Below are 26,031 nucleotides of genomic sequence, written 5' to 3' on the forward strand. Positions count from 1 at the left end.
ATAAATGATGCTGAAAGTTAAAGCCACAAACTTCGTCTCTGGACTCTTTGAAAAACTGACAGGTGCATGACGTTGTGGGTTTTTTATGGTTTTTCATATGTGGTCTGAATTATTTATGTTTTATTTATTAATCACGAAAGTCTGTGTGTTTATGACCAGTTTGGATGAGGTCAGGGCTCTGTGAGGGCCAGCCAAGTTTGTCCACACCAAACTCATCCAGCCATGTCTTTATGGAGCTTTGCTTTGTGCACTGGATCACAGTCATGCTGGAATAGAAAAGGGCCTTCAACAAACTGTTGCCACACTTGGAAGCACAGCATTGTCCAAAATGTCTTGCTATGCTGAAGCATTATGACTTCCCTTCACTGGAAGTCGCGGGCCGAGCCCAACCTCTGAAAAGCAGCCCCATAGTGTCGCTCTAAATTGTTGCAGGGAAATAAATGGATGATTTCACCGGCAGGGGGCGCCCTGAGCTCGTGTCGACATGGGCGTTGAGCCTCTTCTCCTCCCTGTTTTCCAGCGATGCTGCAGACAGTATCCTCTGTATCTTGGCTCCACCTGGATGTGTCCGTCCCGCGTCTTCTTCTTGTCGTCTGCACTACCAGGTTCGTCTCCAGCAGATTACCTGAAACTGAACGGTAAGGACGACCATTTTACAGCGGGGACGGTGTGTGTTTTCTGTCTCGGTCCACATCAGCCTCAGCGGCAGAGATCCTCTGGATTTATTGACTCTACCGCATCTGCTGGAGAGACTGCGGATGATCCTGTGGTTAGAGGTGGTTGGATTAACGGTTTTATTTTTAAGTCACCAGTTTATCATGTCCGTTAATTCAAATTGTCTTCTAGCTGTTATATACAGTCAAGCAGAAAAAAAGACCGCGCCATAGGTGAGCTCACCTGAAAGTGTGTGTGTGTGTGTGTGTGTGTGTGTCAGGCACTGGATTGTGTGTTCTTTCACCTCAGTCATGTTGTCTCATTCAGTGTCTGTCAAAGCCTCCTCTTTTCTTCCTGTTTGCACATCATGTCTTTGTAAATGGAAATTGTGAAATGAGGAACAACCTGACTGGAGAAACATCAGTAATAGTGAAGTGTCACATTTCTGTTGGCGAGCTGTTAGTGACTACAGTTATCCAAAAGGCCTGACTCGTGTTCCGTTATGTAAGATGTGACCATGAGGTACAGAGGACCACCGAGGCCTCAGTTATCAGTGAAAGCTTGGTGAATTACACCAACTTAACAGAAAAAGTGTTGATATTACATATTTGGGATTTTGCATAGGAAGATTTTATGTTGGCATTACATTGGCCTCTTACATTGCCTCTGCAACTACTGTGCCTTTACTTGTAGGATGCACAGTTTTCTGCTACTACGCCAGTTTGCTTAAGTCACAACAACAGAAGATGTTCTGTGAGCTTTGGTTGGTTACACAAAGTCGTCAGGGCCACCGAAGCATTAAAACTGGAGGGGGAACCGATGCCTCCATTTTCATTCATCCTCAATATTTCATGAGGATTCTAGTTTAAGCATCAAGTGAAGCGTGGTGGACAAATGAAGGCCTTGATCTGCGCTCTGCTTCAGACGTGTGACTGCTATAAACTAAGGAGCTTCTGTTTCACTGAGAAAAACAAAATTGTTTTGAGCACATGCGCTCCAGCACTCCTACGGGTTGCACAAATTTCGTAAGAAGATTCCTGGAGAAGGTCTCTCCATCATGCTGCATATTATGAGGCAGGTGGCTGGGTGAGTTGCTCAACAATGGGGGGATGGGGAAACATGCTCAGGGAAGCATGTAGTTGGGGTGGGAAGGGGGGCATAAATTTCCTCAATCTCCCTCTTGCCATGTCACCTCGGCTACATTATCAGCTGTTGCAGCTGCAGGAAAAGCATGAGGGGCGAACAGCCAGGGAACGTAACTCAAAAAGAAGAAAAACAAACCTAGCACCCCGATGGCTTGCATGTAGAGTCGATCAGTATGTGTGCTGTGGGTGGAAATGGCAACTTGGGTGGTAAATGAAGTGAAGAATCACTTCAGTGTACTTACACAGGGTACTTTTTCAGTCAGTAAGACACGCAATGTGATGCTCTTTCCTGCCCAGGCTGTGATGCTCAACTCTCCAGAGATTTGTGAATTAAAATAAATTAAAATGTTTGATTATCTCTGTAATGCTTTTATATCATCCAGCATGGGATACTGTGAAGCAGGAAATGATCAGATCCCGCAGTAAGAACAATGTGAATTTAACTCACCAAAGCGGGGCTAGTAGGATTAAAAAAAAATGTTTTTAGACTCCTTAAAGTGTGAAAGGGTGTATTTTAGGGTTCTGAGAAATGTTAATGTTACGTGTTAGTATTAGATTAATTAGATTAGAATTAGATTGTTTTTTAGGATATGGGGACATTCAATTATTATTTAGACTGAGGGGTCCCAGACATTTTACTGCAACAATGTGGACAAATCCCACTTCAAAACAACACACACACAAAAAACAAACAGTAAAAAAAAATCAAATCACATAGAAACAGTAAAATTTCTGTACCACACTGATTTGAAGTTGGAAAACAATTTCAGGGTTGGAGAAGCAATCAAGCAATCATGGCTGCCGCAGAAAAACAATCCTTTTACCAGATTGCAGTTTCTCTCTTGAAACAAGATTTTATTTATCCAATTTGTCACGTCTTGACATACTCCTCAGGGTATATGTAAGAATCGTGTTTGGTTACCCCGAGGAAGTTAGCGACCTTTTTTGGTTGAACAGTAATCATACAGTACTGTATGGGAGATGTGATAGGGAGGCTGGGGAGAGCCAGGTGTAAAGGAGTCTGATTCATTGGTCTGTGTTCTGCAATGCAGGTGCTGAGACAGCATTTAGTGTGGTGTGTTAGCCTGTATCTCAAACACACACCTCTGTCCTTGGACCCTCTTTCCGTTTCTTTTCAAGTGTACTTCAGAAATATAAAAGGATGAAAACAAAGTGTATGCTTCACATAGCCAGAGTAGATTTGGTGCAGCGTGACTGGTTGGTTGTGTAGCCAACAGTATTTCTCCATTATTGTTCTAAACATCGTGATTTTGTTTTCATAGAGAGGGAAACAGGAATCTAGGTCTTGCTTTAATGTCACAAATGTAGATGAGTTGGAGTAGCAGTCAGTCAGGTTTCATGCTAATCAACTGATGAGTCTAAGATCAAACAGAAAATTCACCCGTTTAGCTTTGCCCCAAGCTGTTTAAAAGCTGTTTTGTGTACATACCTGAAGTAAAATTTTAGGTAATTCTCTTCTGCCATTTGAACTGAATAGGAGGGCACAAAAACTATCAAGGCCCTTCCTTTTTTTTAACAGCTATGATGACTTAAGTGAAAAAAATGTGATGATATCCAGTGACACCTGACAACTGACTGAATAATGGCACCGATGTGGCGAGGGGAGGACTTAAAGTGCAGATAAAGCTGCTGCTTGAAATCAGAGGGTCTGTTAAAGGTCTCGGTATTGTACAAGAGTCCACTCAGTAAATAGGTTAGTTACAGACATCCTTTATTGTGTGCTTTTTGGTTGAAGACAGGAAGGGAAACAACAGCGTCAGAGCACCACAGGTTTCTTCCCATTTACAGTATCAGCCTAATCGGAGACTCTGAATTTTCTCAGTAAGTGAAAACACGAGCCAACTGTTAATAATCATCAGGTTGTTATTGAATTCATTAAATACATTTCTTCACCATGTATACCAAAGCCTTAAATTCATTCAGTCAGTCAGTACAAGTCAGTCTCACATAGTGTTGCCATATTGTTTTTACTCCTGGAGTCAGTATAGTTTTGTCTGTAAGACGTTCCTCATGACTTCCTGTGTTCAGGGGAAGCTTGATTTGGCTGTTAACACACTTTGTTTGCAGAGTTTCCCATCACATCTTTAAATGATTTTATAAAATACAGATACAGGTAGTAAAATTGCCATAGGGAGAACAAAAAGCACCAATAATTCAGTTGACGTTGACGTTCAGAGACGCCCTGTCATGTGTTTTTACATGCATACTCTACGAATACGAACCCATTCGCAACTAATGTACGAGCAAATGAGTCTGTGAACGTTTCTATGGATTTTAAATAGATTTGCCTCTGCAGTGGTGGTTATTTAACAATGAAGAAGACAATTTCCATGACTATTTCATACATCATCACATCTACATACACCTTTTGTTTTCTTTGTTTTGATCGAGAGATCCCTAGTGGAAAAAATTACATACTGTGTGTTTAACCGCCACCTGCTTGCCCTGCAGGACAACATGCTGTCATTTTGCCACCACCAGAGACCTGCTGTTGTATCATGATCAACTGCTGACTGTATGTTCAACAGCAATGTTTCTTGTATTTACTGGGATATATCAGCAGGGAAAGGGACAGTAGCTCTTTGCGACTGGTGCGCAGGCAAAATGTAACGGATCAACAGAAAGTTGCTGCGGAATGTAAATCATTTTTATAGCAAAGTTGCTTGTGTCCTGAGGCTGTTCACAGGTTTAAGGAGACACTCACAGAAAAGCAATCACAATCAAGTGTAAAATTAAGTTGCATTGTGTAAAATACACTTCGGACTATTAGGAAGCTAATAAATTGCTAATGGTGTTTCCTTTTTAAAATCAACTTCAGATGTTTGCCACAAGATAAAGGTGTTTGCTCTCCACAGGGGTAGGCTGCTAAAAATTGCAGGCCATCTGTCAATAATTCATCAGGATCGGGAACAATAAATCTAATGTAATTGCATGTTTCATACCTGAAGCAGACTGAAGTATTGATGTGTTTACCTCACTTTTTTGGCCTTTATTCTTAGAGTTTATACCTGTTAAATACTTAAGTCATCTGTCATTTTGTTGATCTTTTTGTCTGCTATGTTTTTCTTTTATGCAGGATAAGGATCCCCGATGTCGCTGAGACCCATCTTTAAAATTAGAAATGATATTCAACACTGGCATTCTGGATTAAAATGTGAAAATCACTTCTAGGCTCCTCCTGTGATACTAAGATTTGATGGGTAGACAGACTTTTTTTGTGACTGATGCCATGGATGATTGATTTTTTGCTCTTGAGGGCAAAGTCAGAGCTGTTTCCAAAATGTGTGAGCGAGGCAAGCCCTTCGGTGAGAGGGAGCTAAGGAATAACAACCAGCAGAGTGGAATGCTGGGTGATGGTGATGCCAATGCCAATGACATCCGGACAGAAAATGGCAGGAGGACAGGTGATACTGGCACCCTGTCATCATCTGGGATGACTGAAACAGCCGAGCAAGACAAAGTCATCATGTGGGGTACAGACTCCCAATGTGACGACCCCGAGTTGGCTGAGTTTGAGATGCTGGAGAGTCAGGAGCTAGAGGCTTATGTGGTCGACGAGGAAGAGGACTTTGTTGGCCTTGCAGACCGCAAGGATCTTCATGAACAGCCTGCATCATACAGCAAAGCCTCAGTAGAACAGGCAACAGACAATAAGAGAAGGAAAGAGAGGACATCTCCTGAACAAGATTCCAGTGCCTCTCTTGTGTCTGAGAGCAAAGAGGCATCCAGGACTGAGTTAAGCTCAGAAACTGATGTCTTTGTGTCCTGTCAGTCTACCATTTCAACCATGGACACTGCTGGCAGGACCCAGACAACAGACTCATGGCACGTTGCCTCTGGACCCTACTCAACCATCTCGGAAGACTTGACTCTGGTTTCTCAGACTTGTAACACTGCCACTGAGAGAGCCAAGGCCTCTGAAAGAGCTGGTCACCCTTCCTCCTCCTCTGGACAAAGCACAACACGCCAGAAAGATGTGGACGTGAACTTGAATTCAACAGCTGGCTTGGAAGATGTGGTATCACAGGCACAAGTGAACATTGGAGTTGTTCCATGTCATGATGTCGTTGACAAGCACAGGAACATCAGTAACCAGAGAAATAAGGCATGGAATAACATTTTAGAGAAAGACTGTGATCAAGGGAGAATTACAGAGCACAAGGGTTTACCTGCTGCAAAAAAATCCCATGCAGAAAGCAACACTAAAATAGATAAAAGCACACAAGCTGATGAGGCCCCTGATGTTAACTGCAGCCTACTCAAAACAGGTACAAAGGGGACTCAGTCATCAATTGAATCCAAAGCCATAAAGAAACAAGGATCATTTGATAACACACTCAGAAAACAAAACTCGTTTGACAAAACTTTTAAAAAGCAGCCATCATTTGAACATACTTTGAAGAAGCAGCTCTCCTTTGATAACACCTTAAAAAAGCAGGGCTCTTTTGAGAACACTGTCAACACCAGCTCTTCAAGTCTGGAGAGAAGGAGGCCATGGGGAAGCCCTAGTCGATCAGCAACTCCTACATCCCCTAAAACTACCTCCTGTTCCCCCAAAAGACGACCACCTGGTTCTCCAGCCAAGGTCCAGGGCATCAGGGCACTGAGTTTGGAGCGAAGCGACTCCCCTCAGAGAGGTTTAAGTCAAACAGTCAAACCACCAGGTAAGACAAGTTTGAGCAGCGGCATCCCCAAACCTGTTATGCCTCAGCAAAAAGAGCCTGAACCCAAGAGATCTTCTCCTCCGCAGAAGCCTAAAAACGTCCGTCCAAAAATCATCACCTATGTTCGAAAGAACCCTCAAGCAAAATCACAAGTGACAGATGTCCCACTTGAAGCCTCCACAATCCCATCAAGACTATCTTCTTACTCCAGCCCACCAGCTCACAAAGATATAAAGGTTGGTCCTCAACCTAAATCCACACCGGTGCCAAGTTCCTCCAACCTGCTTTTTGACAAATATCGACAGGAGATGCAGAAAGCAGGGTACTATCCCTCCGGAATGGTTGTGACTGGGGCGAAACCTCCAAGCAGCACCGTCCCTCAAAGGTTGGCTGGGGCGTCAGACAATTTTTACGAGGATATTCCTGAGAAATACCTCCAAGAGGTGAGAAATGGACCTCGATATAATCAAACAGCTGCATGCCACGAGTGGTTGAAGTAGTGCACTGAAACGCTAGTGGCTCAAAATAGCAGCAGCTGACAAAATATCTGATTTATGCGAAAGTTTGAGCCATATATGAAACTTCTGATTTCCTGAAAAGACACAAGGTCTGAGAACTGTCTGAAAGCATCTAAGCTAACAGTGATGCTAACAGTAAAAGTCACAGTTGCTAAATATATAGACCCAGAATATTGTATGTAAATGATACAATTGCCAGTGAGTTAATATCTTCATTGTGATGATTGTGATCGACTATATTGGTAATGTCCCTCATCAGCGTGTTTCCCAAGAAGGAGGCGGTGCTTACCGCTCACCCAGGGCTCTGAGGCCTCAGCTGGGGTTAGGAGCAGTCACCAGGCAGCCTGCAGCCAAGGCAAGAGTTCAACAGACAGGTCAAAGGTCAACCACGGCCCAGAGCCATTCTGCTCAGGTGGTGTCCTCCCAAGGCTACCAGGACCCTGCAGGTGTGATGGTGATCTACTGGCATAATGAGCTCAAAGTGAAAATGTACACACGGTGTCAGCACATATATGCATGATTTGTTATCAGAGTTGATAGGAAGAGGAAAATAAGAAATTCTCATGAATTGTAATTAAACTAAGAGAGCACAAGGGCATATCTGACACTGAGTACCACATGCCTGTGCTGTGAACCATGTAGACCATTGCGTGAAAATTAAAGAAGAAGAAGAAGTAGTTCTGTTCATACCTTACAATTCTGTGCACATCCCATCCCCTGTTGTCGAGCTGCAGTGAAGTTATCGCCTTCAGCTTTCTGAATGATTTACCAAGTTTTCTTCCCTTCATGCTTATGGATGAGGCTTGGCTTTTGGCACCTAAACTCTTTGAAGTGGAAAGCATTTCACAGCAATGTAGCTCAACTTGTACTGCATATTCCATCCTGCTCACATTATAAGTCATGATGTAGTCAGATTCCGCATGTGGTGATGGTGTGACTGGAGGCTATCATATGCGTTCGTGTATGTGTGCTGTCTTGTGATGACATTTATGGTAACTAAGTTCCAAGACTGGATTGAAAGATCTTATTTCTTTCTTATTCTGAAAGTTTCTTAGTTTAGCACGAGAGTGAACTGTACATTGAAACACAAAGTGCAGCTCTTCTGTCAATAGATCTTGATGATTCACTCACTGTTCTTATATATATTATATAATATCTCTGAATATTGCATATTTTCCTATCTTCAGCAGAGCAAAAGAGGTCAGGAGAAAGAGGTCAAGAAACCACCCCCAAGAGCCTCCTGTTCAAACCAGGCCAGTCCGGTCTCCGTCCTCCAGGCTTCTCCACCCTGCCAGCTGCCCGTCTGGCTGCCTTCGGCTTCGTCCGGAGCTCCAGCGTCTCGTCTGTGTCCAGTAACCAGTCTAACGATAGCAGCCACAGTGATCCTTGTCGACCCTCTCAACGTGAGTCACGCTCTTCCCACTCATTTCATATGGATTAGAGAGATACAGTTTAGGTTGGAAAAGAGTTTCCAACCAAAATATTCCTGACATCATGCAGACGGTGCTATTTCTGATTAGAAGGATATATGATTAATTGTATTTACATCTCTTTAGTTCACCAGCAGTCATGATTGGCCCTGATATCCTTGGTTACCATAGTAACAGCTACTCACTTCCTTTCATTTTTCATTCATTTATCACAAATAGGCACTGAAAGCCACTGCTGCACCACATGGGCTTTGATGAATAAGTCTGTAAGTCACTCTCCTCCCTCTGCTGCCTCTTCTCAGCCTACGTGCTGCACCATTTTATCTATTTCGGATCCAGCTGTCCGACCTGACACCTATAAACTTCCTGCAGCCTTCATTCAGACAAATCAATACTGGTAAAATTCAAGCTGATTACCTCTGCATGGAAGAGAGATACAAGAAAAGTGTCAGAGAGAATGCATTTATTGAACTTAAGGAGTTTGTATGTGTTCTGTTCCAGCACATTCATAGTGGTGACTCAGACTAACCGTTGTCTGAAAAATGTGTAGACATGCTATAAAAAATCCTGTTTTTACTTCCTGTGCTTTTGTATTTATCACATGATTTTGAATCTCAAAGATTATCTAATGGTGTCCACATTTTTGTAAGACTTGTCAGCCTGCAGAGGCTAAATTTTCTCTGTCCGATCTGTAATATCCGTGCTGAATGGCAGATATGATGATGGCATCGTACTGTCCTCACTTGAGTGTCACCACATTTGCTGCAGTTTTAGACAACTGCCCTTCCCTTCCTGCACTTTTGCAGACTCTGCATTAAGCTGGTGCTCAGACTGAAAGAAAAAAAAGAAAGAAAACAGCTGTTGTCTCATGCAGGGTGTCTGAAGCACAGCAACTGCTTCACGTGTCAAACACAGTCTCGTCTTCCCTATTTATAATCTCTGAAATGAAGAAATGGTGCCGACGGCTGCGGTGTGAGTCGACAAGAGACGGTCAGGGTGTGGTGTATGACAGGACGATCTGTGTGGCTGTTTTTACCTCAGCACCAAGACCAGCCTCTTTATTGCCTGTGGATCTCCTCATACTTTCACTGCAGTCAAGTCAGATAATGGTCTCTCTTTCCAGCCTCGCTGTCCCTTCCTAAAAGGCCTCAATGTACACTTTACTGGGTTATTTTGTACCATTTTTAACACTCATTCTTCAGAAGGCAAGCTCAGCTCAAGATGATAACCTGCGGTCCTGTAAGTGTGGCCTGGCCTTCTCTGTCTTTTTTCTATCTCTATCTTTGTCTTTGTTAGCTACTCTGAGGAGCTGCTGTTTAATTTGTAAGCCAGTTGCAAATTTGCAATGCCCCCCCCCCCAAAAAAAAACAGGCAAGCTGTTTGTGCTGTACAGAGTAGATGGGTGTGTACCAGATAGAAAAACATGACTGGCAGCTTGCACATCAGTGTTTCCCTTCAGGCTCAGACAGCGCTGCTCTATTAGTATGCCACTGTGTGTTTCAGATGCAGCCAAATTCACCGGGGATGCGCTCCAGCTAAACATTGTTCCTGTGAGCGACTCCTTCCACTCAGTGAAGAGAATTCTCTAATGGATCAGGTTGATTGTGACGTATCAAATTCATCCATCCAGTTAGATCAGCGCAAACGCATAGGATGCTTATGTGTCTGTTGCTGTTTGACAAGCGAGCTATACTGTGTTTTGTCTTTTATCAAGCAAAAGTGCCAAATGCTCATTGTCTCCACATTCTCAACATTTTATTTTTATATAGATAAGCAATTCTAATGCTCCTTTGATCCATACTTCCTGACAGTTCACAGACGTGGCAGAGCTGCTAGTTAGTATGTACTTTATAATCCAGATTCATGCTTTGTGTACAAGTTCCAACTGAGACTTCACAGCAGTTGAAGCAGCACAAATCTCAGTGGCACATTATGAATATTAAGCCCTTCTTTCCCTTGGATCAGCCCCCATCCCTGTCATATGCTGCAACAAGAAATATCGTCACACACAGTAGAGTCCGTACGACCCTCTGAACTGAAAGAGATATTTTGTTTTTTACTCTGTCTTCTCATGAGGAGATGTGATTTAAAAAGAAACAAACTGTGAGTGCAGATCAAATACAGAATGACTATACAGTATTGTGCCTTTCAAAAACTGGCTTCACATTTTTCTTCCCACTCCAGTTAAACACTTGTTTCTTGTTTCCTAAAATGTATCTTCGGGGATTTCCCTAAATGCACACCATAGCAGGGCTCACAGTTGTGTCCTGCTGAAGTTTTGTCTGGCGTCACAGGTTTATTTAAGTGACTTCTGTTTAGACAATAAAAAAATAGTTGTATAAAACTAAGAGAAAAAAATGACAAAAAGCTCATGTTATTCCAATGATATCTGCCTGAATTTGTTTGTTTCCAATATTTGCATCACAGAGTTCAGACAGCTTAAATGAGAAAAACAATATCTAAATTCAGAAAAAGGGGATTTATCAAGGAAGAGAAGATATGACAGTACATCCAGTAGATATGAGATAGATAAGCATTTTATTTTAATGCATTATTTTATTTGAACCTGGGTGGAAAAAAGCACCTGCTGACTGTCCCAGGTGAGGAGAGTTATCGTGATCCCACTGGAGGTTTCACACCTGTTCTGGGCTTATTTGGATCAGATGCTTTAATGTCCTTCTAATCTGAATTTGTTATACTGTCCGCACTTATTTGGTGTATTACTGCCACAGTTTGTCGTTTCACCTGTGATTTCAGGCTGCTGGAATCATCTGCTGGTTTACTTATTCTCAGATCGGAATATTAATAATTTAATCCAAGGCCACAAACACGTCCTTCCCTCCTCTTTGACACTGCTGAGTTACCTGCAGGTGCAGCGTGTGTCAGGACTGTTACTGACTGAGGAGCTGAATATTTCATGAGAGTAATTGGACCTATCTTGTTTTCACTTTCACTGACAAAGCAGGCCTAAATGCTGAATGGCCTACATAGTTTTGGAATCGAGGGACACTTAAGAGTTTGTGCTGATGCAATTTTGGAAAACAAAATGCCAGCCATGAAGATCTTCATTCATTTGGAGCAACTGTTTGTTCTTTGTAATGTTTTTCTGTTGAATTGCTCGTTGCCGCAGCCTCGATTTGTCCATGAATCAAAGTGTTTCATGTCCACAGAAAGCCAGAGGCGTGATAACAGCTCTTATGAATAATTAAGATGTTTGCAGAATTCTGCTTCTCTTGGTGAATTTCCTGTTAAAAAAAGATATCTGCTTGTAATTGTCTCTAAAAATACAGAAGATATACAAAATGTTGATTTTTACTGACCAATAATTTATTTATTATTTTTAATTTTCTAAGTGAAAATAAGTAAGGTGGTGTTGCATTTTTCAAAAATAACCTGATTTACAGATTGCACCTCGAACTGCAGCCTATAAATTATGAAAAGCATTGATTAATTAAAGCTATAATGTGCCCACAGGGTTTCAGTTTTTTAAGCTTTGATCTCTAGAAACAAGGCCCAAATTTGAAAAGCAACATCAAGACAAGCTAAGTTCTGTATTTATTTTGGTACTGAATCATCAGTTGCTGTTAAGAAGGACCTAATGTGGGGTTTGTGCAGCCTGGTGTTGCCCAGTCTGTCCCAGTGCACAGGGATGTGATGAGATGAAGGCTTTTGCTGAATGTTTCCACCCCGATATTCTCACAGAACAAATGTGGTGGGAAAAAAATGAGGAAACATGCTCTGATTGAGAGCAGACACCAGAGCTGTATTCATTCATCTGTCCCTATTCATTCCCATTCAGGATCACAGGGAGTGTGTGCCTGTACACGCTGTGCAAAAGGCTCACGCATCACCAGGCTGTTACAGATCTAAAGTCTGTTACAGTGGACAGACTTAACCTCTGCACATACAACACCATAGGTTTTCTAATTTACATAGCCTGTACTGAATGTCTTTGGGCTGTGTAAGTAAACCCTCTGATGTTACCACTTGAGGGTTTGTCAGTTAGGTTCAAACTCAGGACCTTATTGTTTGTGAAATAAGTGTAGTAACCATTGAAGCACCTCGTTTGTTAGAAAAGCCAATCCTGAAGCCTTTGTGCTTGACACTTCTGATTAAAGCTTCATTATGAAAGAACACACCAGGCTTAAAATGTCTGATAGTATCAAATCTTGTACACTTAACCACGTTCAGTTCAGGTTGTGAGGAAATTCGCATGAGTTTGTTTAAACAAAAAAAATTCCTATAGACAGTCACTTTCTGCTGTCTGACATCCTTCCTGTTCCACAGATCCTGGCAGTGGCAGCGATGACACACTTCTCCACAAAGCCCCAGTGCCCCCCAGCGAAGCCTCACATACTCAGAGCCGGTCTCAGCCTCCCAACGCCCCCAGTCTCCATCGCCGGAGTCTGCCACCGCAGCGCAGCTCCCCGCTCGGTACGTCCCCACGACGCTCAGCCGCTGGAAACACACACCCTGATGCTCGCCTTTTCTGTGCACGTGGTGTTTGTCCAGAGACAACATCCTTGTGCCAGTTCAAGGTCACTGGTGACCACATGACCCTTGTGATTGCATGTGTGAGTGTGTACTAGCAGTACTGTTGAAAGGAGGTGGCTGCTTAGCATTGAAATATATATAGACACTGCTGTCAGGCGGCACTCAAGCAGCTCATGACGGCTGATAAACTGGAGCACTCAGTGTGCATGTTGGTATTCATTTCTCGATAGGAATCAGTGGAAAATCCCAACACTGTAATGGCAGCAGGGTTCCACCTTTAGCATCTAATTCACAGACGTGACTGTTATTGTGTTATTTGTTCTGTTAAGGTTATTGAAGGTGCCACTGAGCTGCATAGTGGAGCAGGAAGACAGTTTCCCAGCAGGTAGTTTGTGTACTGAATGTAAATAGACCTGCATTCTCTATGAGGCCAAACTGGACTGATCGTAACACTGTTGGCCAGGCAGAGACAAGGGAGTTGTGTTTGTGAGTGTTTAACCTACTGCAGGTAGTTCATTTACATACGAGGCACTCGGGCTTGTATGAATTTTCTGTATGTTTAAATGACTTGGGTGACATCTCATCTTTCTCACCTGGCTGTAAAATGAACATTTTATTCAAAAGAGTGTCTTAAAAATGCTGTTAAGTGATCTGTATGGACTTTTCATCCAAGTATAAATTAATGAGATTTTAGCCACAATGCAAAATGCGTTAAGATATTAATCCCTGTTTGGAAAATCTGACTTTTTTGGCCATCAGTGTCACACACAGTTGTCTTTTTATGGCAGCTTCTAACAGAATGAATAGCGTGTTTGTCCCTTTTCTGCAGGAGTTTTACATATAATGAGTTAAATTATTTATTACAGACTACAACAGGAATCTTTGGCCAAATGAGTTTTCTTGTATTTAACAGAATGACAGCCTTTAAAAAAAAGGCAAGATGAATATAAAGCTAAGCTGGGGAGTTAATTTCATCTCTCATTAGCTTCGGTCTTTTATTACTATTACTATTTTACTGATGTGAAGAACGTTCTGCACAAAGTATCTTTACACTGAGTCTAGCAGAGTGACTGAATGAGCCCTTTGAAAGGTCCTCAATGTCCACAGTTCATCTGATTTGATCCTAAATGTTGCTTAGCGTTGCATCACAGCAGTGATATAGCTGATGCAGCCTGTGCTGACGCCTTTGCAGTGAATATGGAGTATCAGCACCATCCAGTGGTCACAGAGTGCATTTCTGTGTGAGCAGTCTCAGCTTCCTGCAACAGAACCTCCATGAAGAAGAAGAGCAGCTCCAGCTAGTGGTGTGGTGGTGTGCCACAGCGTACCACAACTAAATGTCTTCTCACCAGTCATTCCCAACCTTTACTTAAACCAGCGTCTGGTTTGATTGTTTAATAAATTGAATGGTTGTTGGATGGGAGTAATTTTTAAAGTCTGAAGAATTTTTCATGAATTTTTTCCGGTGTAAAAAATAAAAAGAATCTCTCATCTTTTCTTAAATTTCATCCCTTTTTGCAGCACCAAACCTCAGACTGATCCAAGGTCTTTACACAAATACTCGCTGAGTCGATGATGATTTATAATTAACAGCAGTAAACCAATGACCTTAAAGTACTCTTCTGTGTTAATCATGGACACTGGTGGAAGTATTCCAATTACCATACCACAGTGTCCTCACCTTTGTCCTGAACTGTTTAAACATTCTGCAGTGAATCCGAAAACAACTCAGGATCTGCTCATCAACAAAAACTGAGGCATACCCCGGAGGTGAACTGGCACCTCTCCAGCCACCAGTCCACAAAGTGCTCTATGTGAATTGGCCACACTCCAGTTCCCAAGATAAGCCCCCACAGACTGAGCTACTACTGAACCTAAATATACCTTAAATAAAAGCACAGAAATATAGTCAGCAAAATGTATAAAAAAATGAATAATATTGAAATAATGAAGTAATAAATTGGAAATACTAAAGTGAGGTATAAGTACCTGAAATGTTATTTTTCAGTACTGATTATATACCAACATGTGATGTATTTATGAAAACAGTATTTTGAAAGAAAAGGATTATAAAACGTATTGATGTTTTTCTCTCCCGCAGCCTCGAGGAGAGAGATGCAGAAAGACATAGAAGCTGTGATGCCACCAAAGTACTCTCCAAAACGATTTGCAGTGGTTTCGCCCAAGCCACAGTCCCTGGGTGAGTCTGACATTTCACATAGGAGCATATGTGTGTGTGTGTGTGTGTGTGTACATGTGAAGAGATACCATGTGCACATACAGTATAATGTACATCTGATAATATCCCCATTTCTCCGATCTTTTCACCAAATGGAGAAGACATGAAGTCATCTCTTCCTTCAGTCTCTGCTGTCTCTTTAAAATTTACTCTCTCTCTCTCTCTCTCTCTTTCTCTCTCCACTTCATTACATGACCGTGGCTGCCTGCTGTTGTCATAGCAACAAGCTACAGTGCCTACAATGCAAGTTGGCTCCTTCAGTAGCAGTCTTGCTGGGTCAGATTACCACAGCAAGTCAGCATTTTGTCCGTTTCTCAGAGGCCGAACGCAGTTCCAGTACATGTGACAAAAGTTTGCTGTACATGTACTAAGCTGTAATAATACGTGTTTTCCCACTGTGTGTTCAGAGGTGAGAGTGAGAGAAATTACTGCTGATTGGTCTGAGCAGTGAGAGGACTCGATTAACAATAACTTGGAAAGATTATTTGTCCTTGTGGGAGGATGTAAACCACTGAGGTGTCAACCAGTCGGCTATGTATATGTATGAGTTAAGAGAATAAACCAATTGCTAATATTATCCACAGTGTAACTAAGATTAATTAATTAATAACTTTTGCTTTTATAAATTAAACTGATAGCTATTCCTCTATTAATCATTTTCTACATGTCAAAATAACATGTTCCCAGAGCCCGAGTACTTTTTCTTGTTGCTGATGGTCCAAAAAGATAAAAATAATATTCACTTTACAGTGATATAAAACAGACAAAGGGCGGCACGATGGTGCAGTGGTTAGCACTGTCGCCTCATAGCAAGAGGGTTCCAGGTTCCAATCCCAGCCTGGGTCCTTCTGTGTGGAGTTTGCATGTTCTCCCTGTGCCTGCATGGGTTTTCTCCAGGTTCTCCGGCCTCCTCCCACAATCCCAACAACATGCACATTAGGTTAATTACATTGCCCCTAGGTGTGAGTGTGAGAGTGTGTGGTTGTCTGCCTTTGTTGGCCAGTCCAGGGTATCCTGTAGTCAGCTGGGATAGGCTCCAGCCCCCCCACGAGCCTGACGGATAAGCAGTGTAGAAAATGAATGAATGAATAAAACAGAAAAAAAGCAGCAAATCCTCAGAATTAAGAAGCTGGAACCTGCTAATACTTTGCATTTTGCTTGATAAATGACTTTTAAGTGACTTATTTGATGAGTCATCAGTGTAGTAATCTTCCTGTTGATAATTTTGTGTTCACTCTGTGGATTGTGGATTTACTGCTTATATTTATGATGTATTGTGGTGGGAGTGTCCATATTTTTCACTGAAAAACAATTTTATTAAGCCTGTTATTCTGTTTCTGTAGCTCGAGGGCAGACGGCAGAAATTCATGGAGCTGCCCGGGCTGAAAGGGCCCAGGAGCTGGATCGGGCTCTGATCCGGCAGCTGCAGGAACGCTGTGAGCAGCAGGCCCTGCAGCTGCAGAGCCTTCAGACTCAGCTGAAGAAGGCTTCAATGTGCCTGGATGTTTTCAGCATCACTACCCAGCACTTCTGCCACAAGGTAGGCTACAGGATTGACAGGCGAACAAACTTGGCTCCACTTTCTTCATAAAATGTTCTAAAATCAAAAGTCCAAATGCTTCCAGCTTAAACTGTAAAACTGGGCTACAGCAGGCGTCTCATGATTTGAGCGCTGGCATGATTTTTCAAACTCGTCCTTGCGTGCAGCTACATTATTGTGCCCATCTGAAGCAAGTTTCAAATCTCTGTCCATTGGTTTTCATGCCACACTCAAATGAACAAAAAGAGCGGGTTGCTGAAGTTGGAAAATAAATACAAAAACATATTAGAATGCCTTGGAAAAAATTTTGCAAATGTTTAGAATTTTGCAAAACCAGTAGTATGGTCTTTGAATATTTTTAGAAGTGTCATGCCAGCAGGATGCTCTAATAAACACTGTTGCATCGTGGTTAATCTTGTTGTTAATGTTTTTACTTCATTCTGCAGCCAGCTCCCAGGCTGATAAATGTTTAGTGAAAGCTGTTGCAGGCTTCAAAACCACAAAGTGTGATGAGTTCAGTGGCAGAAAAGACGTCTGCAGCATCTGGCTTTTGTTGTCTGCGTGACTTTCTTCACAAAGCCAGTTACTCGCTTTAAAACCAGATTGTTGTGGCTTTTTGTACATGTTGTGAATGCGTCTGAAGCAGCAGGATCTGTCAGTGAAACTCTGTGGGAAATGCTGAGGATTTCCAAACAAAGGGAAATATGTGATGCAATAAGGCTTTTTTTGCATGGGATTCTGATATGTGGCGTTTCATTTCAGTCTGTCCTGCATTGCTGGATGGTGGGATCTAAACGTATTTAGTATATATTTCGAATATCTGCTTGCACACTGAGACTAAGTTGCTCTGCTCCTCAACACTGGATTAAGCATTTGTTCCTTGCTCTTTCCTGCTCCTCTGCTTGCATTTCATCCATTTCCCAGCCCCACCCACGGGCTCTGCTCTACAGTGGGAGATGATAAATGAGATTAGAGCTGCCTGCCTGGACCTCGCTGTGCTTTTAGAGAGGCTGATTGTCAGACGCTGGCAGAATACACGCTAACGTCTGATGCATGAAAGGTTCTGAAATACAATACATTTATCTGAGATATGTTTGCAAATTTTGGAAGTGATGTATTATTTAAAATTTTCAATCACTAATCGTGACAAAATGGCAGCGTAAGTGATTTTCAGATACGTATAAACTCCAGGTAAATTAGATAGCCAGCTTTAAATACTCATTTTCAGATTTTGGCTAAGATATTGTATTTCTTCTTTAATATGCTCTTACAGCTGAGACTATGCTCAGATTTTCTATCCATTTACCTCCTCCCTCTACCTTGTAATCTGGCACCACTGCTCTGTTCATTACTGCTAATACTGGATATAAAAGACTGTACAAGCAGTGAAAACATACACTGATGAGGATTTTGAAGGTTTCATTTATGTAAGAAACTGACAGAGAAAATGCTGATGCTCCTTTGCATTAACATCAGGTGTGAAGTGCTTTATGCTGTATGTTAATTGAGCTATGTTGGGCAGTTTGAAATTTTTTTGGAAGAGATTTTACGTTCATAGCTACAGTTTGGCCATTGCTTCAGTCAAAACTATTTAGAATAAGTTACTTTACATGAAGCACATTTATGTATTAAAATGCCTTCAAGAGGCTATTTTCCCTGAGCTGAGTAACACAGCAGATAATTGGCCACTTATTGATCATCTACCTCCCCCATCTTCTCCTGCTCTACAATTTTTTTTTTTCTTTTTTACTCAAAGATGCAAATGCTTGCACATGTATGTGTGTGTGTGTGTGTGTGTGTGTGTGTGTGTGTCGCTCCCTGCCATGCATGTGACTGTGATACAGGGCGTGTTGGTGGGGGTTTAAGGGGAGGGCAGGCAGAGCTGGGCTCGCAGTCTTTGTTCCAGCAGAATGCCGGTCGCAAACCAGGAAACGAGGTGAGGTTTCGGTCTTCCAATCTCTCCTCCCCTCTCCTTCCTTCGCCTGGTTCCCTCCCCCTCTGTCTTTCTGTATCTTTCTCGCACTCGCATCTGTCACTGCTGCCTCCCCCAGTCGGCTCAGGGATGCTGCTGTCTGCTAGACCAGTATGGGCCATTGCTGCTGTAGGCTCCATTTCCTCCCTCTGCGCTGTCTGGACCAAACGGTAACGGCAGTATCTTCTGCAGGCAGCGGGCTTGTTTCAGCACCGAGGATTCCTTTATGTGTGTGTGCTTGTGCGCATGTGTGTGTGTTTAGTGAAGGGGGTGTCTGTCCTTATGAGCATTATGTTCACTTGTTTCCTGGAGACAGAGCTGGTGGAGAAAGCGTAAAGCTGTGCATGATTATGCTGAGTCAAAGCAGGTCTGTCTGTCGCACTGCCCCTCTTTCTTTTCTCTGAGAGTTTGCAGGGTCATTACATAACATGCTATTGCTGCTGTGCTATATTCTTATTCCCCTGTATGTCTTTTGTCCATATTTTATGGATATGCTTGTGTAATTCTGGATGACAGACAGAATAGGAGAACTTTGACATAGGATGCATTATTCTCTGGTTTACCTGAGATTGCGGAATCCCTCGTTGACGAGAAATCACGTGTTTGGCTTTCCTCACAGAATCCATATCAGAGTTGCAGCTTCTATTCTCTTCAGGACAAGCAGTCCAAAGATAAAAGCAGCTGCTGAAACTGGACTGATTAGATGGACGCAGACTTAACAGTATTCCCTTGAGAATAGGGGCACCCTGCCCCTAAGCTATTGTTTATTCTTTCCCAAAAAGTAAAATGTATAGCTCACTGACAGACGGAGATACATCAGTATTATCAATATTAGGTGAATCTTAGCTTGTCAAACATTTGGTTCTTTTCTGTTTATATCATTCTAAGTAGAATATCCTTGGGTTGTGGACTCTTGGTCAAAAAAATCAAACCCTGGACAATTAGTTGTCATGAGCATTTTTTATTGTTTTCTTACAGACAGTTGCCCAAAAAGTCACAGGGTGCAGGCACACGGGTTACAACAGGATAATCGATAATGGATAAAACAATTAGTTGCAGCCCCAGAAACAGATTAAGTTGCTTTGGTGAGGACTTAATATCAGAAGGGAAAATTAAAATGCATGTCACATAACTCCCCCTGTGACATGAGTAGGGGGGCGTGAGGGCTGGACAAGGGAAGTGATGAGCAGGAGCGGAGGTGGAGCCGAAGAGTAAGGAATGGGGGAAAAAAAAAAGCGCCCGACCATCTTTCATCCCTCATGAGGTCACAGCACGGTGAAGTAAAACCTCTTAGAGGGTGACATCATTTCTGTCGAGATGTACTGTACACCAGCTCATATATATTTTACCCCACTGCGTCCCGCTTTCTTTGTTCCTCACAGGCTTCACGATCTGCGATATGTTTCCACGCAACAGCGTGCCTGGCAGCCTTACTGCATGTTTAGTGTGGTGATCAATAGTCATTTAACTGTCTGGTGTTTCTTCTTCTGTGAGTGAAATTTGATCCGCGGGCATCGTGTCATGAGGACTCCCCAGAGAGGCCAGAGAGAGTCTGTTCAAATATTGTGCATGTTGACTTTTTTGTTGTAACATTTTCCATAGGTGTTCGATGGGTCTGGTGTACCATGACCCATCGAACACTGGAGGATGTACTGATGTCAGATTGTAGCGCTTCAGACAAAGTGCTTTGCATTTTTATCTATGATGGACAGAAATTATTCAAATGTGTGCTTTTGTGATCAGTTGTGATCTGCGAGCACCAGGTGGATGTGAAGTTCATTCATTCATCTTCTATACCGCTTATCCGTCAGGGTCGCGGGGGGGCTGGAGCCTATCCCAGCTGATTAGGGGCGAGAGGCGGGGTTCACCCTGGACTGGTCGCCAGTCAATCGCAGGGCTGAGCGGAGGTGAAGTTGTCTGAGCATTTTGAGTTGAACATGTTACTGGGGAAGTTCAACAGGAAAACCAGCACATATAAAGTACAGCAACATAAGAATGGGAAAAACTTACAGGATCCAAGTTTGAACTTGGATCCAGTATTAACCCAGTCCTTGAGCTTCAGTCTCAAAGCGAATCTTACTTTGCGCTGCCTCTCGCTGAAAGAGATTTTTTCCATTTGTTGTGGGCACACGTCTCTAAAAAATAAATTCAGTTCGCACAGTCTTCACATCCTCAGGTCAGCGCTCGGTACGGACATGCCTGACTTTTGACTCAAGTGAAAAACTCATCATTTAACATCGACTGTAGCTGCCACTTCTGACCTTCAGTCTAGTATGTTGTGCCAAATTATTGCATAGAGTTTGTGATGTTGATCAATGAATCATGGCCTCAGACAATCAGTTGGAGGACAGACAACATGAAGAAGGTTATTGCTGATTACACAATCTGATTGTTTACAACTTGTTCTCACTGAGCTGTCGAAAGGCATACAAGGTACAAGCAAAGTCAGAATCAAAGATCATCAGACTGCTTGAATCCAGCAACATTTCTGATTAAATAAACCACAAATAAAATAAACACATGAAGAGGGGGAATCCTATTGGGTGGGTAATCATCAAAGGCACATATACCTGCTAACTTGTTGGATTCATATTATCTCCAGATTTTTCTCTTCTTCATGCTTCTCTGGTTTGCCACAAAAAAAAATCTTTAAAATGCATTTCCATAGCTCAGTGATGTGTCCTAGAAGTTCCTGGGTTAGTGCCCAGAAAACTGTTTATGTCATTAAAATAACCTGGGTGGACAACTACGAGTTTCAGATCTGTTTGTACAGTTCAGAGGTCTTCACTGATGTATGCGTTTGCTTTTCAGAGTGAGAGTGCCATTGTGAAGGAGAGGGAGCTGTCCCTGGAGCTCGCCAGGATCAGGGATGAAGTGGGTAAGTGGGATACAGCGTGACAGACATGGCACCACAGGGAGGAGAGGAAGCAGTGAGTCACTCGCTGCTCTCTCTGCTGCACATCATGTATTATACAGCATACTGCCATACAGGGTGAGAGGAGCAAATAAACTCTGCTGATGAAAGTCAGGACAGACACTGTCGAAATCCTGCCAGATTGTCTTTGTTTCATATCATACTTACAAGTCTGATTGTTTTAGGATTAAAGAAATGGACTAAAATATACTAGGAAATAAAACTAACACAAATTTACAAATGTCACTTGTGTGATTAAACAAAACAAATGCTAACATCCAGACTTGAAAATACAAAAATAAAAAAAAAAGAATAAAAGCAACAAATTAAGAGAATGCTGTGTGATAACTTTGGCATGTCTTCTTGAAGCAAAGTTAGAAATTTAGATCTAGTGAAACAAACCAAAGGTCCACATTGTGTTCCAGCTTTCAGTGTCGCACACTGGGAGCAACTGCAGCAGGAGAAGCAGGAACTGGAGCGTCATTTCGAGGCTGAGCTGCAGGGTTTGCGGGCTCAGCAGCAGAAGGAGCTGGAAGCGCTGGAGGAGCGGCTGAAGGCGGAGCACATGGCCGAGGCTGAGAACCTCCAGGCCCAGCAGCGAGAGGAGCTGGAGGAGCTGCGATTCAAACAGCAAGAGCAGGTGAGTGAGTGAGTGAGTGTGTGTGTTTGTGTGTGTGTTTTGCGTTGATGAAGATTGGATATCAAGCTGATCAGATTTGTCGTCTGATACGAGACATGAAAATGTGATGTGGAGGATCAGTTCACCTTAATAAACATCTTCTCATGTACCTTCTACAGGTTTTTACCATCTGGTGCTGAAATTCAGCATGTTAGAAAGACCCATATTTGTGTATGTGTAACAGGGAACAGTTGATGTAATAATCAATTTGTAATTGAAAAATTTATAATTAATTAATTTATAATTAATAAAATAAACGTACCAAATTATTTTTGAGTTTGTTAATTGTTCTGTCGGCCCCAGATTGAGGAGATGAAGAAGAACCACGAGACCTCCTTGATGGAGATGGAGATGACTCACAATGACACTCTGGCCACTCTGCAGGAGGAGCATGCCAGGACTGTGAAGAGTAAGTGTTAAAAACCTGTTCCTCTCCTGTTCTGACTCACTCTAGTGCAGGTCAAGAGACATAATAATGTGTAATATGTTGTGTCAGATCTGAAAATGGCCCATGAACAGCAGACAAAGTCTCTGGGAGAAGAGTTTGAAAAGATCAGACTGTCACTGCAGGTAAACAGTCACGCATAAAAATATGTTTTCTACAGATGTGTGGTATATAATACACTTTTACTGAGGTGATAATAATTAAGAAGTGAATGTCTGTCTGGTCACCAGGATCAGGTGGACACACTGACGTTTCAGAATCGCAGCCTCAGGGACCGAGCCAAGCGCTTTGAAGAAGCTCTGCGCAGGAGTACAGATGAGCAGATAGTGGTAACTGCAGACATCTTGTTGGCTGCGTTGGTCACAGTAGCTGGATAAAACTTGTAAAATGTTTCTTTATGCTTTTAAAGACTTGCAGTGGTTTTCACTCATGTCACGTGCTCTTACCAGGATGCGTTGGCACCATATAAACACATCGAGGAGGACCTGAAGAGTCTGAAAGAAGTTCTGGAGATGAAAAATCAACAAATTCATCAGCAGGACCTGAAGATCTCAGAACTGGAGAAAATAGTAGGCTTCAAATTTCTGCTTCCGTACAGCAACTCAGGAAAACTGATGCTGGTTGTCAAAAATATTAAACCCATTCGTACAAGTCCAAACATCTGTAGTAAGGTGTTAAAGAGACTGAAGAGATGAACTCCCAGTAATTTTTTGGAGAAATGTCCCCATTGTAAACTTACATCATTTAACATTTGCCACTTTTACCTGTAGTATATTGTGCCACATCACTTGGGGAATGTAACGTTGAGTATGTTTTCTCCTGTGTTTTTGAGCAGGCTGAAAAGAATGTGTACCTGGAGGAAAGACTGCAAGTGTTACAGCAGCAGAACGAGGACCTGAAGGAAAGAATAGACAAGAACGTTGCTGTGTCCAGGTCAGATGAGCTTAAACACGCACTAAAGCAAATTTAAAATTAGACCCAGTTTGGTGAAGGCGTGCGTTTCAGTGAACCGAAGTCTTACAGTCCTTATAGTACCTTGTCTTGTCCCCCTTCTTTCTCAGGCAACTCTCTGAGGAGAACGCCAATCTGCAAGTGCACGTGGAGAAGGAGAGCAATGAGAAGAAACGGCTGAGTCGCACTAATGAGGAGCTGCTGTGGCGTCTTCAGACGGGCGACCTGAGCCCTCGCATGTCCCCCTGCTCCTCCCCCATCCATCGACCCTCCTCTGGACCAGGCTCCCCTGCCCGCCCACACTCCTACCATCAATGACTCTCTCAAAGGAAGCTTGTGTATCAAACGCTTTTTTGTATCTGGCAAGCCCTCATTTTTTTAACTCTTTGTTGAATGTTCCTCTTAGTTTAAAGGGTAGGATTTTACACTTTTTAGATGGACAGACCCAAATAAGTTTGTTTCTTGAGCGATGCCGCTCATCCATGTGATGCGTCTCCAAAGAGCATCCGCAGGAATTTTAATCTTTGACCTAACGAATTGTATTAATGATCGCGCTTCTTCTTATTGTTCAAAAGGGAATTCTCTGCCCTCCTGTTTTTCTGTTTCACCTGAACGCCGCACGGTGGATGAAAGACCTGGTCGCTCTAGACCTCAGAGAGCAGGATCGTAGTCACAGTGCCTCATTTACGTGTTTTCGCCTCCGTCAACGTCATCACCTTCTCATCCAGCGCTCAGGACGATGCAACATCGCAAGCATCAAAAGTGCAACAACAAACACACAAGAAGCGCCTTTGCTGTCCATTTTCTCCCACCAGCAGTGTTTATCAAGGCACAGGCCATACTTTGAACCTACCTACAGCAAGTTAATCTCAAAGTGTGGATTCTTCTCGTGCTGAAATATTTCATTAATCAGGAGTGTATGAATGACTTGTCTAACCTCAACCATCCATCCTTCTTTCTCTTTAAACAACTTGATATCAGCATTGACCCGAAGTGTGTAAGATAACAACAGCATAACAACTCATAAATCCATTGAACTGCCAACACAGTGTAATTATGATTCTTTGTAAAAACTGTACATGTATTGCTCTCTTTAAAGCATGTTCTGTCTTCCAGTTAAAATGCATTTTACTTTAGGATTACCTACAGTGTGATGAAGTGGAGCAGGATTTAGTCAAATGAAAGGAAGAAATGAATCATTTTATGATAGATTTATAGATGAATCTCACAATTTTTATGTGAGATGGTGCCCTCACCTTCAGTTGGGTGAAGAAAATGCAAGAATTTCCCTCAAAACAGAATCACAGGATCTGTAGGAACCACCAAAGAGGCAATCATGAAACATCTTGTACTGTAGTGGTCATACGTCTGTACTGAAGTGCTGCAGAATCTGCCATAAATGGTGCAGACGGTGCCATTCTCGTCTACATGCATTGACCTGAATCCATGTAAATCTCTTTTTGTTGCATCCTTACAGTTCAACACTTTCACATTCACGTTAAGTGGACCTCATCAGTGCTCTTGCAGGTGACTCAAAATGATTTCTCCATTGCTGATTGTGCATTTGAAACTCACCACAGAAAACCTCAAGAGGAAGTGTGATGGTAAAACACTAATATGGCTTCCAGACATTCAGCCGCCACATGCAGCTCTAATTGATTCTTGGTAAAAATTGCTGTCCAAACTTTGTTTTGAATTTCAAAGAAAAGAGAATCTTGAAAATCTGCAAGCTGTTACCTCATTTCTCAGCGTAGAGAAAAATCTCAGGTCTTGAAGAGAATTATGAGTCACTGAAAGGAAGCAGCTAGCATAATGTTTTCTATATTAATTGCACTTTTTTTTTTCTATATACGTATGCTCATGTTTACATAACCACTCAGCTCAACTATCTGTTTTGCAAAATCTCCTTTGTGTAAAATCAGTTGGATGTACAGAATATGTTAAACTATTTTAAAGAACATAATGCAATCAGCAGATATATGACAAATAGGTAGAAGAAATATTTCTTTATTGTAACAATGTGATATAATAACCGGCTCCCCCAAACACTGAAAACATGGACATCTGCTCAAAAAGGGATTTGACTGTAGGTGAATTGAAATATATAATGATATTTTTGTCCATCAGGTACTCCGATTGCACTGATCGCCTCTGTGTCCTGTGGACATGACCTTGTACTCATTTACTGAATGTTTGTTCAACATTTAGAATAAGAGGTTTTGTTTACAGTTTATATCCAGTGGAGTTTGGCGTATCGGGTGAATGTCGGCACTTCTGTTGATTGTTTACAGGACTTTTGTTGTAAAGATTGTACTCAGTATTTCAAAAGTTCATGATCTGGCTAAGTTATATGAAAGCATGTCTT

At 42.2% G+C, this 26,031-nt stretch overlaps 1 protein-coding gene across 4 annotated transcripts; it reads left to right on the plus strand.

Moving 5' to 3' along the window:
- The first annotated feature begins 389 nt into the window (after positions 1 to 389).
- Positions 390 to 25,598, plus strand: mtus2b (microtubule associated tumor suppressor candidate 2b). 4 transcript variants are annotated; one of them, XM_046389676.1, is made up of 15 exons: positions 390 to 887; positions 4,897 to 6,927; positions 7,262 to 7,448; positions 8,190 to 8,405; positions 12,720 to 12,866; positions 15,028 to 15,126; positions 16,509 to 16,705; positions 21,489 to 21,555; positions 22,017 to 22,231; positions 22,574 to 22,679; positions 22,767 to 22,840; positions 22,946 to 23,044; positions 23,165 to 23,284; positions 23,548 to 23,648; positions 23,777 to 25,598. In XM_046389676.1, the coding sequence occupies exons 2-15, from the start codon at positions 5,101 to 5,103 to the stop codon at positions 23,982 to 23,984; spliced, it is 3,663 nt and encodes a 1,220-aa protein (XP_046245632.1). In that variant the 5' UTR covers positions 390 to 887; positions 4,897 to 5,100; the 3' UTR covers positions 23,985 to 25,598. The 4 variants fall into 4 exon arrangements, with proteins under 4 accessions (XP_046245632.1, XP_046245631.1, XP_046245633.1 ...); XM_046389675.1 differs by having other exon boundaries at positions 390 to 638; XM_046389677.1 differs by having other exon boundaries at positions 391 to 638; positions 23,551 to 23,648.
- The last annotated feature ends 433 nt before the right edge of the window (positions 25,599 to 26,031 follow it).

The sequence above is a fragment of the Scatophagus argus genome, chromosome 5 (genome assembly GCF_020382885.2).
Source record: "Scatophagus argus isolate fScaArg1 chromosome 5, fScaArg1.pri, whole genome shotgun sequence".
NCBI lineage: Eukaryota > Metazoa > Chordata > Actinopteri > Scatophagidae > Scatophagus > Scatophagus argus.